Source organism: Pseudophryne corroboree, chromosome 1, assembly GCF_028390025.1.
Source record: "Pseudophryne corroboree isolate aPseCor3 chromosome 1, aPseCor3.hap2, whole genome shotgun sequence".
Taxonomy (NCBI): Eukaryota; Metazoa; Chordata; class Amphibia; order Anura; family Myobatrachidae; genus Pseudophryne; species Pseudophryne corroboree.
This window is the reverse complement of record NC_086444.1, coordinates 873,842,883-873,858,158: the sequence shown is the minus strand read 5'-3', so window position 1 is coordinate 873,858,158 and position 15,276 is coordinate 873,842,883. Positions and strand designations below refer to the sequence as shown.

Genomic DNA, 15,276 nt, shown 5'->3' with positions numbered 1-15,276 from the left:
TTGAATTTTGCACTTAATCACTTATTTACATGATCAGATTATACTTTAGAGACATTTGGATCCCTGGATTTCAAAATGTTGAAGCTGATATACAGTAAGTGCACATAATGGTTTTGAAACCATTTGTGTGTATGGGGTACCCAGCAGTAGCTATGCTTATCACTGTATATGCGGGTGAATAAACTGTAATGTTTCTCCATGCACACAGTGCAGGGGCAGTTATCACCAAATTGTGTTCAGCGCTGCATAAGCCTCACTTTCTTTAAACCAACAATGATAATGGTCTGCACATCTCACAACCCTAGACTATTAATATTACATTTATTTCTTTTTTTAATTTGGTTACATATTCTACCTAATATTGCTGTCATAGCTTTCATATAATCTGTGGTACACCTTGGACTTCCTGCCATGACAGAGTCTCCTGAAAGACTTGTTTCAAAGGTTTTCTTCTGCCTTGTGCGCTTTATTTGTAATGTTTTAACAGCAATCAGAGTGTAGTGTACCTAGGGTCTGAGCTCCCCGGCAAAGTAAGAGACCGGCAACCCCCCTGAGAGAGCATTGCAGTCCAGAGGTGGATGCTGTGGTGGGACTGTAGTGCAGACAACACTTGAAATAAGGAAAGCACAGCAACAGCCCCCAACGCCCCCCCCCCCCCTTCACACACACACACACACACACACACACACACACACACACACACACACACACTCCCTATAACACAGCCCCACATTGCTGGCCAGGATTCATTGTCAGGGGGAACCAGCTGGAAGCAGCAGCAGAGAAGACAGGACACCGACCAGTAGGGTGATGATCAGCACACCCACCAACTCTGCTGCCTACAGATTTCTGTTGACTGGCCAAAATGGTGTTTAACAATAATCCAAGGCGCAAACCAGTTATGCAGCAGAAAGGAAAAAGTAGGGCCACTAAACCCTTTAGGAAATACAATCGCAAAGAACAATTATCCAATCCAAACAGTGAGCGCACGATGATTGGATAATTGTTCTTTGCGATTGAGACTTCTGTTGACTAACTTATGGGTCTTCAACCTGCAGCCATCCAGATGCTGTGGAACTACACATCCAGCATGCCTTGCCACAGTTTTGCTATTAAAGCATGCTAAAACTGAGGCAGGGCATGCTGGGATGTGTAGTTCCACAGCAGCAGGAGGGCCGCAGGTGGAAGACCCATGGACTAGCTGATCTACTGGCCCCAGATTGTGTCATAGATAGGGTGAGGAGAAAGTCGGTGTCCTGTCTGCTCAGACATAGTAGATAGTTATGCTACCCTCTGGCTGCGGGTAGCACCACCGAGCGGCTCCCTCCCTCCCTCGGCTGGCGCCCCCTGGTAAATGCCATCCTGGCCAAGGGGCAACTATGCCCCTGCCTGCAATTTAATTTAATTAAAATATACATTTTAATACCACTGCTGTGAAAAATCAGGTTAAGAGTGCAAATAGATCAAATAGATGTCCTAGAATGTTGTAACAAATAGTAAAATTGCATTTACATCTATTAACATCTCCAATTGCTCCGTGCGTGCGAGATAAACAATACCCAACTATAATATAACGAAAAAATCATATTACACTGATAAAAAGGAAGTGCGTTCTTATTTGCTTAACAGGCGTGAACACCTAGCATGTGTAAAATATATTTTCTACATTTTTGTGTGTCCTTTCTGTAGCGCTTGGTTGGTGCATCCTGTTACTGACTTTATAAAAGGTCTATCTGGCTTCTTTATCTGTTTTCTGGCTCCTAAATTCTATATCATTCTGCTCACCTCTATTCTGCAGATGAAATCTGAATCCTTTCTATATATATATGAGTTAGGGGTTAGCAGAGGAATATTCATTTTACTCTTTTGCTGACCCTAGTTTTTCAGGCTTGAAGATTATAGTTATGTGAGCTCATGTGAATGGATTTCAGCTCTGCATTCTCAAGGTAGCTTAGACGCCTTCAAAGCAAAAAAAAGCACGATCTCCTCATTTCCGTAATAGCCACCAGATGTGACATTATCTGGCATATATTAAAAGTGTATCTTTTAAAAGCTGTACAACTATTTTTGTAACCCCTTGGTTTATACATGAGTAGGATGCTTTGTGAAAGGATTTGGGTTGTAGTCAATGCTGTTTATTACCGATATCAAACAAGAAAACTAACGTATTGCTTAAAGATAATATGGTTCTGTACAAAAGTGTGACACCACGTCAACGTGTAACTGCCTCTTACGTCAGAACCATTCATTTAAATAAATGTTTCAGTTTTTCCGCTAAAATACTACTTGGTTTATTGCCTACTGTAATCAATCAATGGGCGGCGGAAATGGCCATGGCCATCTTCTGAGTAGAAAAGTGCAGTCTTGAAAATATGGATTTTCCACCCCTTTATCTCATTTGCATAGATGCACTTCACACAAGGTTATCTCGTGGTTGTGTGGGTGTGGTTCAATAGATCTACAGTTAAAAGATAGACAGTCAATCGGTTGAACCCCAATGGTCGACATGCAAAAGGTAGACAGTAGAAAATGTCGACAGGTATGAAAGGTCTACCGGGTCCAAAGGTCAAAATGAAAATGGTTGCCGCAAGAAATGTTGCCACAATTTTTTGTATGTTTCACATTAACTGAGACAAATGAGTGGAAATGTGTACCCTCGCCGGCTCGCTTCCTTCGCTTGCCACATTTCGGCAGGTTACTATTCCCAATCAAAGTCCATGTGGATGGTAAATGATGAAAAAGTGGAAAAATTACAAAAAGAAAAAAAATTGTGTCATATGTATATCAACCATTATGTCGACCTTTTCAACCTGTCGACCTTAAGTACTGTTTACTTTACCTGTCGACCTTTTGACTCTGTCGACCTTTTGGGGTCGACCAATTAACTGTCTATCTTTTTACTGTAGATCTATCAATCAGATACTGCTCCACAAAACTGGACGCACTGGTGTGCCTTCTCCATAACTAACATCCTTATTCCGTCCAATTCCAAACAACTGTGCAATCAGTCCCCTGCTCCTCTCCATATGCTTAAGGGCCGTACTGACTGGGAGATTTCCTCAGAGATCTGTGCCGAGCGGTCTAGCATAGACCACTCAGCACACATCTCTCCCCCCGCTCGGCACAGCGCGATGTGTGCTGAGCGAGGGGGGGGTGGGGTGGACATGGGGGGGGGGGGGCGCTCATTTCACCCAGTGGTGAAATGAGCGACCTGCTAGATTGTGCCAATCTAGCGCCGGCCGATAGCAACGCACGGAACCGTGCATCGCTGTCGCCGGCACCCCTAGACACAGAGCGATGTTCAGCTGATTGCTTAGAAATTAGCTGAACATCGCTCCGTGTGTACCCCCCTTAGTGTACCTATGCACAGGAAAGTAAACACACCTTCACCAATCAGTTTCACATATCAAAGCTCATGGCAGGACCAAAGCTGATTTCTCACAGAAACCATATTGAGGCCCATGACACCTACCTACATTGTCAGTCCATGGCCAAAATGTAATAGCCTGCGAGATGTGGGGCAGTGGTAAAATTGACCAAATACTCAGCCAAATATGTGTGCCATTAGGACAAGAACAGTACCACCCTTTAGCAAATGCGCCCTTAGTGGCGGCACTACGTGCACATCAATAATTAGGGCCCTGTGCTATTAACCTCCTTGCCCTTACCGGGACCCAGGAACTTCTCCATGAAGCCATTTTTCCTGAAGTTCCTCCAGTTCTGTAATACAAAATCAACACATAAATCTCAGGGAAAAAGTGGAAAGCAATTAATTAATTATATAATAATAGAACACACCCTGCATTATACACTATAGAACTAAATAAGTATTAATATTAATTTTGTAAATTGTCAAAAATATGCAGCACAGTTGGCATAATGGCTAGCAATACTATGTCACAGCACATAGGTATTGGCCTCAATTTCCACTATCTGTCAGGAATGTGTATGTAATTCTCGTGTTTGCCTGGCTTTCTATCCAAAAAATTACTGGTAAGTTAATTGACTTCTGACAAAACAATTAAGCTGTGTGTGTACATATGGTAGGGAATATAGGGCCTAATTCAGACCTGATCGCAGCAGCAAAATCTTTCTCTAATGGGCAAAACCATGTGCACTGCAGGTGGGGCAGATATAACATTTACAGAGAGAGTTACAGTAAATTTGGCTGAGTTATATTGTTTCTGTGCAGGGTAAATACTGACTGCTTTATTTTTACACTGCAATTTAGATTTCAGTTTGAACACACCACACCCAAATCGAACTCTCTCTGCACATGTTATATCTGCCCCACCTGCGGTGCACATGGTATTGCCCATTAGAGAAAGATTTTGCCTCTGCGATCAGGTCTGAATTAGGCTCATAGATTGTAACTCTACTGAAGCACATGAACTAATATGAATGACTAAATATTCCATGAAAAGCTCTGCAAAATATGTGTGCACAATAAATATATATTTATTTATTAATTTATATATTTATTTATATATTAGAAAACGGACATTTACTGTGAAAGCGGGTTTGAAATGGTTTTAATGGCCATATGCCAAATGGACACTGCTGGGTAAGCTGTAGCATGTATGAAAACTGTATATAGCTCCTAAGTATGTGTAGGGCTTCCATTTTTCAAAATATAAAACTGAGTCAGGCGTGTAGCATAAAGTTTTCTTTGTCTGCAAAAACCAGCTTAATACTGTACGTCAAGCACAGTAAAGCACTAATTCTTTAATCAAGAAGCGACAACAGTCTGAACTCTAGAAAAATAATTATTCCAAGTTAAACATATTCATTGCCAAAAATCTGGTTTGTCCTGCAAAAGCCCTACTGATGCAAAGCATTACTGGGAGCTATACTGGGAAAGCCAGGACACATTAGAGATGCTGATAAGACCTCTTGCTGGGGCACTAACATCTCTCCTTCCTTATTTAATTATTATCATGTGTATGATATTTACCATGCCTATAAGTCAGTGCACCTTTTCAGGCACATATTTTCACACAAGTACAGTAGTGTGAAGGCAAAGAGTACTTTGCCTCGGAAACTAGCAAGAAAACCATATAGGGTCCAGCTAAATAGCCCTGCTTCCCACTATTGTAAAGTCATGTAGCATATATTGCCACAACCCTCCAATCAGAATCACACAAGAATGCACAGATTGACCACATTCTCCAAAGGTTCCCTACTTAAAGAAGGGACATAGTAGAATGCAGGAATCAACTTGGGGTTGGAAACCTATCAGGGGAAAGTTGAGAGATGTAACACAGATGCTGCTAACAGACTTTTGGGTCTAGGTAATATGATGCAAATGTGTTTTTGATTTGATAACCTTATCTAGTCAAGACTGTGCATTCCAGGTACACAGTTCCATCTCCTGGGTGCAGGCATTAGTGCATAACAAGTAAAAGCGTGCTTGAATATGCAGAGTTTTGTCAGCGTTATCTGATGACTTAGATCTTTATGATGTGTGATACCAGCGGGATTGTGCCTTAACCTTTACAGCACTGTGCGGTGAAGTGATATATAGCGTGACGTGACCACTTGCTTTTCATCTTGGTGTGGGGAGAGTGGTTCTGCAGTAGGCCTTATTCTTTGTTAGAAACATTTACGTACAGTATATTCCATTGCACTTTACAATTGGGAATAAAACAGTAATAAAACAAGACTGGACTTCTGTGCTAAGCAAGTTGCACTCTGTTATGTTTTCGACATTCTGTGTTATGTTTTCATTCACTCTGTTATGTTTTTCGACATTATTATGTCTATGTGCTTGAATATGCCTATCTTTCCTTTTTGGGGATTAGATTGCGGCATAAAGGACACATGAAATATGTATACGTTTTTACATTGCTAAAAAAATAAAATTATCTATTTTTATTTTTGTTTTGTTTTAGACCAAATGTTTGTGGATCTCGGTTTCACTCGTACTGTTGTCCAGGGTGGAAAACATTACCGGGCGGAAACCAGTGTATTGTTCGTAAGTATCAATCTGATATTTTTTCATGATTAAAGAAATTGCTAGGCCTCCCAGTCTAAACGTTGTCTCACATTTCTAAGAAAGGCAAATATCAGAACAATAGAAACCTAGACCACAGTTGCAATCTATTCCCTTCCTCACTTTCATAGAACTTTCCAAACCTTTCCTGTCCCCTTCACTTACAAAAGCCATCCAAACCTCACACCCTCATGTCTCTTCTTCACAAGCAAAGTACTCTGTCCAAACCTCACAGGTTTACTCTTACGTATGAAGGGAAAACAGTGCAGCCTCCAGCAGCCTTTAGCACAGTAATAGCTTGTGCCAGCTGATGTTATATTAATGGCCAAGCTGAATCGTCTGTTCCACATCCCAGGGTAGTGAAGTCACCACAGAGAAAATCATGGTGGTCTTTAATTGTTTTGTCCTAAAAATAAGAATAGCAGCAGTTTTCTTCATTTTCTGCTTTTGCCTTCATAGAGAGAAGGTGTCCCAACTGAGGAATATAATATTGTGGCATCTGGGGTCAGCAACAGTGAATCCTTCCCTTTGTTTCTCCTCAGAAGTGTTACAAATAGGCCATTTATCTAGACTAAGGCCTTATATGGATATTTCTGTGCACAGGCCTTGGGGATGTCTTCCCGTACTTTGCTTTTGCAGGTGGTAAGATAGTTCTAGATATCCAGTAGGGTTTATCAACATATGTAACTACTTTATGGATACATTCACTTCAAGCGGAATAAATAGATCACAGCCTCCCCCTCAGTCTGACCTATCTGCTTACTAAAACCCATTTAAAATTGTATAAGCTTTTGTCTAGAATCTCTACAAGCTGCCATACGTTGTCTTTCTCAATTTAAATACGCTCTATTTGTATAACTTTCTAGGCAACATTTTGGAAAAACAAAATGGTGACATCAGTCTAATCATTAAATACTACACACATTTTTGGTGTCTGTTACTCATCACACTAAAAGTTGGCGAAATAAATGTCATATGTCCTTATATATGTCCCTACACAACATTTTCTAGAAACCACAGCACACTGAACATTGCTAGATTTATATACATTTTTTGAGATATGTAACAAACAGCAATTTATGGAAATTGGGGTTTAGGCCCAGATTTATCAAGCTTTGGAGAGTGATAAATTACAGACAGATAAAGTACCAGCCAATCAAATGCTAACTGTCATGTTACAGGCTGTGTTTGAAAATGACAGTAAGGAGCTGATTGGTTAGTACTTTATAGGGCCTCATACACTACAATGATATGTCTGAGGCTGAAGTTGGAGGCAATTTCCCTTGAACTCTCCCGGGAGCTTCCCGGGAGTGGTTCCATACGATTCCATACGATTTGGTACATTTTGCATATGATATATCTTATGCGATCCCACCCATGCCTGCGAGAACCGACATATCACGAGTGCAGCATTAACGATCTAGGGGAGCCGATCCGACCCTAACAGGAACGCGCATTGGATCGGAAACACCTCCAAAATGCCTGATTTCACCCGAGATATCGTCCCGAATGCCCGAAATTGGATGAAATCGGGCATTATCATTCTAGTGTATGGGGCCCTTATCACTGTGCAATTTATCACTCTCCAAGGCTTGATAAATCTGGCCCTATATGAGGGGAACCAAGCTTGTTCTATCTCTAATTATGTCACCACTTTAAATCCTACAGCAACATTTTGACAAATCGCTGTTCAAACCATTTCCTCTATCTACAATTAAGATACCACTATATACAGTATGTCTGGGATGGAACTATGTTGTAGAGTCCCTGCCTTTAAGTAAATGTACTGTAGGACCTGTTAATCCTCAGGGCTGTCTTAACAGCAGTGTAGGCATCTGGGCAAAGCAATGCACTGGGGCCCCTACCCATCCTCCAGCGATAGAGGTGGGGGGTGCTATCAGCTTTGATGTCCCAAAGGTGGTAGGGGGTGTTCTATATTCCGCTCAGCATGTAGGACCTGGAGCAGTAGTTTCTGCTAATTACTCCTTTACTGCACAGATGGTGGGAGATGGGGTGGGAGGGAGAACACTAAAGTGTAGAAGTAGGCATTGGGCTGAATTAAGTGGCCACAGTACATGACTTCCAGGGTGGTAGGGGGTGTTTAATATGTAGGGGAGGGATGGATAGTGGAGTGGGCTTAATATTCATAATTTTCTGGTGGGAGGGCTGCATGCTTGATTGCACATATCTCAAGTTCCTGGAAATAGATGTCTTAGGTTTGAATGGGATAACAATCTAGAGAGTCTCACCTTTCAGGAGGTACTGGGGACTTGGGGATCAGAGTTCAGGAGCCAGAGCAATCCACCAACAAAAATATAAAACTGCATACCAGGCGTGTGGAGCTGGAGCAGGGACCAGCTGCTTGAGGTCTGATATCTCTGGTTCTGTGCATCGTAGAGACAAGCTGCCAGTGTTCTCCGAAAGAGAACAATCCCAGCTTTAGGAGAAAACACTCAGAAAACCTCTAAGTCAGACAGAACCCAAGATATCTGGCTGGAAAGAGCAATTAACAGTCTTGGATGGGGACCACTGCTATAACTGGATAACTGGATATCTCCGGTTTACAAGGGCCAATTTTTTAAAAATCTGGTACCCCTGGAAAGAGTGGACCCTCAGCTATAAGCCCATATGAAAGATGGCCCTGTTAATCATTTAGTGCCGGCATTCCCTACATCGGTCCTCAAGGCACACTAATAATGCAGGTTTTAGTGCTATCCAGGCTTCAGCACAGATGGTTACATCAAAATAGCTGAGGTACTAATTAAGTCACCTGTGCTCAAGCATGGTTATCACTAAAACCTGGACTGTTAAAGTGCATACACACTGGCCAATATATCGGCCGTTCTATTAAATGGTGATGTATCCCTGGTCCGTCGGCCAGTATGTACCAACGATATGTCTTGGAACGCCGTTGTAGCAATGTAGAAATGACAACACAGTCGTCTTTAAATACAAATGCATTGTACAATGATGGGGAACATAATGTGGCCTTCTGTTTTCATTCAGCAATCTGCCGGAACACCTGTGGAGATGGATTTTGTTCAAGACCAAATATGTGTACATGTTCAAATGGACAGCTGTCTCCAAACTGTGGGGCTGGAGCAGGTGAGTGATTGTATAGACACAGACGCACAAACTATACCTCCCAACATGACCCTCTCCAGGAGGGACACAATACTCTGCTTCTGGATTTTTATCTTAATTTAGGATTTCCGGCACCTGTGTTGAACAGGTTAATGGATAAGAAAGGTATTTCAGCACAAGTGATGGCAATCATAACTTAAGAGGGAAGTCCAGAAGCAGAGCATTCTGTCCCTCCTGGAGAGGGTCATGTTGGGAGGTATGCACAAACACACTTCATATTTCTATGACCTGCTAAGACCATTTACATGCCAGGCATAATTACACAAAGACAGGGATTAAGGGAGACATTTACTAAGCAGTGATAAGAGCAGAGAAAGGAGTCAGTGGAGAAGTTGCCCATGGCAACCAATCAGCACTGAAGTAACATCTATAATTTGCATACTGTAAAATGATACAGAGCTGCTGTTTGGTTGATGGGACCACTTCTCCACTGGCTCACTTCTCTGCTCTTATCACTGCTTAGTAAATGTACCCCTTAGTGCTGTCTCTTCTCTTATTCCAGAAGCATTAACAGGCTAAATTTTAGCAATACAATGTATTTAAAATTAAAGATTTCCAGTGGAGAAAAAAGTTCTACACATTATTGGAGCCCTTACAACAGGCACTCTGATGCAAAAAGACATACAGACACTGTGATATAAAGATATACTGATATTGTATATGCAAAGTAGAAACACACAAAAGTGCTGTAAGACAAATATTGCATAAGAGAAAAACATTTATAAGTATTTGTCTATTATGATGTTCTGGTAAATTATACAAGTCATTGTGGTGTGGGTGGAGGTATTTGTTAGCTGATTAGGAACTAGTAAAGGGACCTAGCGGGTTGGGTTCGCGTGACCGTCGGGATTGTGAGGGGGCGGGATCCTGGGGTCGGTATTGTGGGTCACATAACTACATCCAGGCATATGTTGTGTCACCTTGGTTTGTCCTATCCCACCATCTTCTGGCTGCATCCCACCCTGTCCCCACTGTAAACTACTCCATTGTTCCCAGCGTGTCCTCCGACCTCTCCTGCAAGTCTGTCCCATCACTACAATGGGAGCAGTACAATCCCTATATTTTTTTTATAGCAAAAAAGTACTCTTCAAAACACATTTTAGCAAATTTCAGCAAAAATACAATGGTCACCTCATGAGGAGTAGTAAAAACCTCCTCTCAGATCCTACTGTATAATGCTATTTCTCATCTAGCCACCTGGTCCCTAACATGACTCTCCCCACCTTCCTCAGCACTGCAGTCTGCAGCCACACTCAGATTAATAGCTGCCTGCGTGTGGGGAGTCATCTGTGGTTCTTCCTGTGGTTACATTGGCGAGGTGACATAAGCAGAGTAGGAACATGAGGAGTAGAGTAAGCATTCTGCTTCTCCTGCCTATGCTCTACTGTCAGGCATTATAATGCAGTAAGCAACAGATGACTGCAGCGTCAAAGATGAGCAGAATATGTTCTATTAGCAGGATGCAACATGCCGTTTAAACTCTGATATCACAATTTAATCTAATATTGCAGAATATGTTGGTGAGTCTCCAAAGTACAGCTTCCAAACCCAGTACTCCTAACACTATCCATGGAATGTAGACACAGCTTTTGATCATGCCATGCCACCTTCCTGCACTCATGAAAACAAGTTCAAAAACACTGATAGTATTGTTGAAATGCAATCAAATCAAGACATACTGAGACTTGCAGTATATTTCCTTCCTTGTACAGTGCTATGAAACTTAGACCACTTATAACAGTCATCAGCTATTGTGTTTCTTATTAGCAAGAAGTTTACCCATCGATGGCCTATATTACAGTGATCGGGAACCTTGGCACTCCAGCTGTTGCTGAACTACACATCCCAGCATGCCCTGCAACAGTTTTGCTCCTTGGCTATGCTAAAGCTGTTGCAGGGTATGCTGGCATTGGAGTTTCTATAATGGGTGCAATGGGTGCGGTGCACATGGGCCCCACACCGCACACACTGCACCCATTTAAATACTTACCATACCGGAGTCCAATGGCGGGTGCTGCAAAGGCGGCGGAATTTGCCGCCAAACTGGCCGCAGCGCATGCGCGGTAGATAAATTGGTCTCCGGATCATGGTGGGCACCATGTTTCCTGAGACCTGGCCATGTGCAGTAGGCTCCGGAACAATACCGGAGTCTACAGCGCCGTTCAGAGGAGGGGTCCCACTCAGGGGTGCACACGGGCCCCCTCCTCTGTAGAAACGCCCCTGCATGCTGGGATGTGTAGTTCAGCAACAGCTGGAGTGCAAAGGTTCCACATCACTGCAATATATTCAGTGCTTTCTTTCTAGGAAAAAACATACTGGTACTCAGAAAAAAAATCTATCCCTAGTCACTTAAAGGGGGCGTGGACTAAAAACTGCGTCCCTTCTCCAAGTGGAACTGACGGAACGCAGTTCCGCCACATTCCGGCTCACTTTAACCCCTGTTTTTAAGAATTATAAAAATGTGCCATATAAGAAGATGCAGACACTGTGTGCAGTTGAGTACCATCAGAAAGAAAGCACCTAGTGTATGTTGGATTGTTAGTGAAGTTAGACTGTAAGCTCCACCGGCAGACGGCAGGGACTAATGTGAATGATCAAACATTCTCCCTGCAAATTGACTGATATTAGAGGCTTCCATGTTTTTAGAGCACTGATTACTTGATGATGCTTAAATAAACAAGAAAAAAAAATGCTGTTTTGATAGCATTAGACACACAGCATTGCATTTATAGTGTTTATGGATAATAGCTGTCTCCAGGTAATTTTATCAGTTAGAACTTAGAAGCGCTGAATTCAGACATAACTACAATGATCTCAAGGGACCTAATACTGGGAAATTTCACAGAATTATGGTCAGACCTCTGAGCCTCAATGTGACTGTTGAAGAATAAATAGTGCTCTGTTGTGCTCAAACACAACAGATATTTTCTATTTTAACCCTTTGGGTACACTTTGAAATATATTGCTAAATATGCAGATGTGTCCACCTACATCTAGCCCTTTTGCAGGTTCAACAGTCCCTCTAATCACGCCATGCTGTGGTATGATTTGGTAGCGCAGATGTCTTTCTGTGCAACTTTTTCCATTAAAATGCGTCTTATTCACAAAATGATGCAAATAGGATGCAGAATAGCATTTACAACTCTTTATAAATAAAGTCCTGCAATCTGAGTAATACAGATGTATCCTCATACATCTTTCCTCAATACACCCTGCAGCAGCTGTATCTGCATATGAATAGCTACGCTACATGTATCATTTCGTATATAGATACAGCGGCAGTCGCATGCAGAATATAAGCATGCTGCAAATCATTTTAATCGGCAGAATCTGCTTGTGTGTCCTATTTGCATAGTGATGCATTTTTGGCAAAAAGATACGCTGGATGCTAACGGAGTTGCACAGGACGAGTCAGCTTACTCACGCCGGGCATCTCCCGCGGCCGGGCTTATTGAGGCAAGATGTATGAGGACACATCTGTATTACTCACTTTATTTATGAAGAGTTGTGAATGCTTCTATATTTTATTAAGTACATATTCGGCCCAATCTATACAAATGACATATGTTGTGTCTTTTACCACTGCATGCATTATTGTATCATACATTCTATACTTCTAGCATAGCATTAAATAATAAAAAATATACAAGAGTACATTCCCTAGGCTTTTATTTGTCTGAAAAATCTGCATGTAGGATTTTGGGGGCAGTATTTACTAAGAGGTGGCTTTTCCAAAGCCACCAATTTTCGGCCATAATATTGAGTGCAAGCCCATTGCATTTTTATTTTTTAATGTCATTTATATCCTGCGGCCAAAACCTCAGAAAATCAGCGACTTTGAATATCCGCTAATTAGTAAATATAACTTATAGTTTTTCATGTCTGTATCTCTCAAGATAATGTGCCAGGGTTCAATCTATACCAGGTTATCTGCAAATGAGAATTCTATCACTCATTATTAATCCTACATAATGTGTGTTTCTTTAATGGATTTTTATCTTAACATATGGAAATATACTTCAACTTTAATTGGCAGTGAGTTCTAAAAAAACTAGCTACCAAGCTAGCGCTGGCAACTCTTTGAGAAATGAGCAAGCTGTAGTTAATAACCCATGTTTTAGAAACACCACCTTACAAAGTTTACAATAAAGTGATAATGTGATTATGCAGCGGTATGTAGAGGTAGCCAGGAGCTATATACTGTAACTGTCTCTCATCAGGATAATTATTATTTATATATTTATTTTCTATCCATCAGAGGAACTCTGTTGTGTAACTTCTGACATTGGCCATAAAGACTCAGTAAAGAACTACACAGCTGCATACATATTGGTTACATTTGAGCATGGCTGGTTGCAACAAAGTACAAATCCTGTCCTTAGAACAGTGCTCACCCTATATAATGCATACATTGGGGGTTTGGACAGTGGGACTGGGTAAGGGACAAGATGGGGGTGGCCATGCTTCTCGTGGGTGTAGCCAACTAGCCATCCCCTGTTTGGAGATACCTGTATCACAGCGCGATGCAGTGTAACACCTCAGCCACCCCCCCCCCCCCCCCCCACACACACACACACACACACACACCCTCACACACCTACACAAAAAGGGACAAATGGGTAACTGCAAGTCTGTCCTGCCAAAATCTGGATGGTTGGAACTTGGGGGATAAGTTACTGCAGTACTGGCATTTTTTAATGGTACTCAAAGGTGCATACTGTAGTACCAGAATCTGTTTTTTGTATATCATTTTAAATTTGTTTAGCTGGTTCCAGAAACAGAGAAATGAAATAACTACAGAAATAAATGAATAAAAGAAGTGGACAATAAGGCCAGTATCCAATTAGCTGTGGCAATTTACCGCAGCTAATGGATTCGGCCAGGGCTATCTAAATAGCCCAGATGCGCAGCACTTATTGAGTATTATGCTTCGGGTGTCTCAGGCACCCTAAGCATAGTCTGTGATAAGCAGCCATCGGAGCCACGATAACACACGGGATCAGAAACTTATTTAAGACAAGAATGACCCGATTTGTAATTGAACCCCTTTTTCACGCACTACACTAACAATGCCAGGGAAATGGATCTTCTAAAGACTTGCCATTTGCTTACACTAAACTTCACTTCTGATGACTGGGATAGATTTTAATTAAATAATCACATAACTGAGTAAATAAAGACGAGGTTTAACTAAAATGTCATTGTTGTACTATGCACAACGTTTATTTTCAGTATTTCAGATACTTCCTTCCCTTGATGACAAAGTGCTGCAGTTGACTCTTTTCTTGCAGTATCTCAAGGCTTTTAATTGAATCTTGTTTAGAGAAACCTGATTTTTCTCCAGGCTGCAGTAATTAGATGAGTGTTTCTTTTGGCACAGGGTGATAGGAAATGCAGAGCATGCTTTTTAGTCAGTATCCTCAGAACAGAGGGGCTGATGTATTAACCTAAAGACAGCATAAGGAAGTGATAAACGAGTGATAAGTGCCAGGTGATAACGCACCAGCCAATCAGCTCCTAACTGTTGATTTACATATTGGAGCAGATTGGCTGGTGCGTTTATCACCTTGCACATATCACTGGTTTATCACTTCCTTATGCCTTCTCCAGGTTAATACATCTGCCCCAGAGTCCCCTATACACTATCAGGGAGATAGTTAACTAATTTGTGTTTCTTAGATGACTGGGGGAAATCACTAGCTTCTTAGGTTGGGAGAATTTGTATAAGTGCATTATTACTGTGTATAAAATGTAAGGAAAAGTCAATCCTTTATCTGGAAAGGTATTAGTAACTTAGTCAATGGTTTGTGGCAATTGTACCTCCCTAGGCATCTACTTAGTGGTGTTACTTATACACTGCTAATTAGCTGTAAAATACACTCGACTTTATGCAATGACTTTGGAGCATATTTAGTAAATAGCTATAAAATGGCTGGTTGTCACTGTTTATTGCAGCTACAGAAAACCTATCACTATGGCAGCTGCATCATACCGCTTAAAGCGCAATGGAATTTGCTGCACTTTATAAAAAACTGTTAATAAATAAGTACAGCATACAGTATGAGCATGAATGACCCAGACCCTCCAACACGACCCGCCCCACTAGGTACAAAATGCTCTGTTTCTGGACTTCCCTCTTA

At 41.6% G+C, this 15,276-nt stretch overlaps 1 protein-coding gene across 1 annotated transcript in view; it reads left to right on the top strand.

The window, feature by feature from the left end:
- LOC134914642 (fibrillin-2-like) overlaps window positions 1–15,276 on the top strand; it is a 253,243-nt gene that overhangs the window by 81,462 nt on the left and 156,505 nt on the right. Inside the window, exons 3-4 of the mRNA XM_063920063.1 lie at window positions 5,892–5,974; window positions 8,999–9,097. Of these exons, the coding sequence (XP_063776133.1) occupies window positions 5,892–5,974; window positions 8,999–9,097 (182 nt within the window). The remainder of the gene's footprint in view (window positions 1–5,891; window positions 5,975–8,998; window positions 9,098–15,276) is intronic.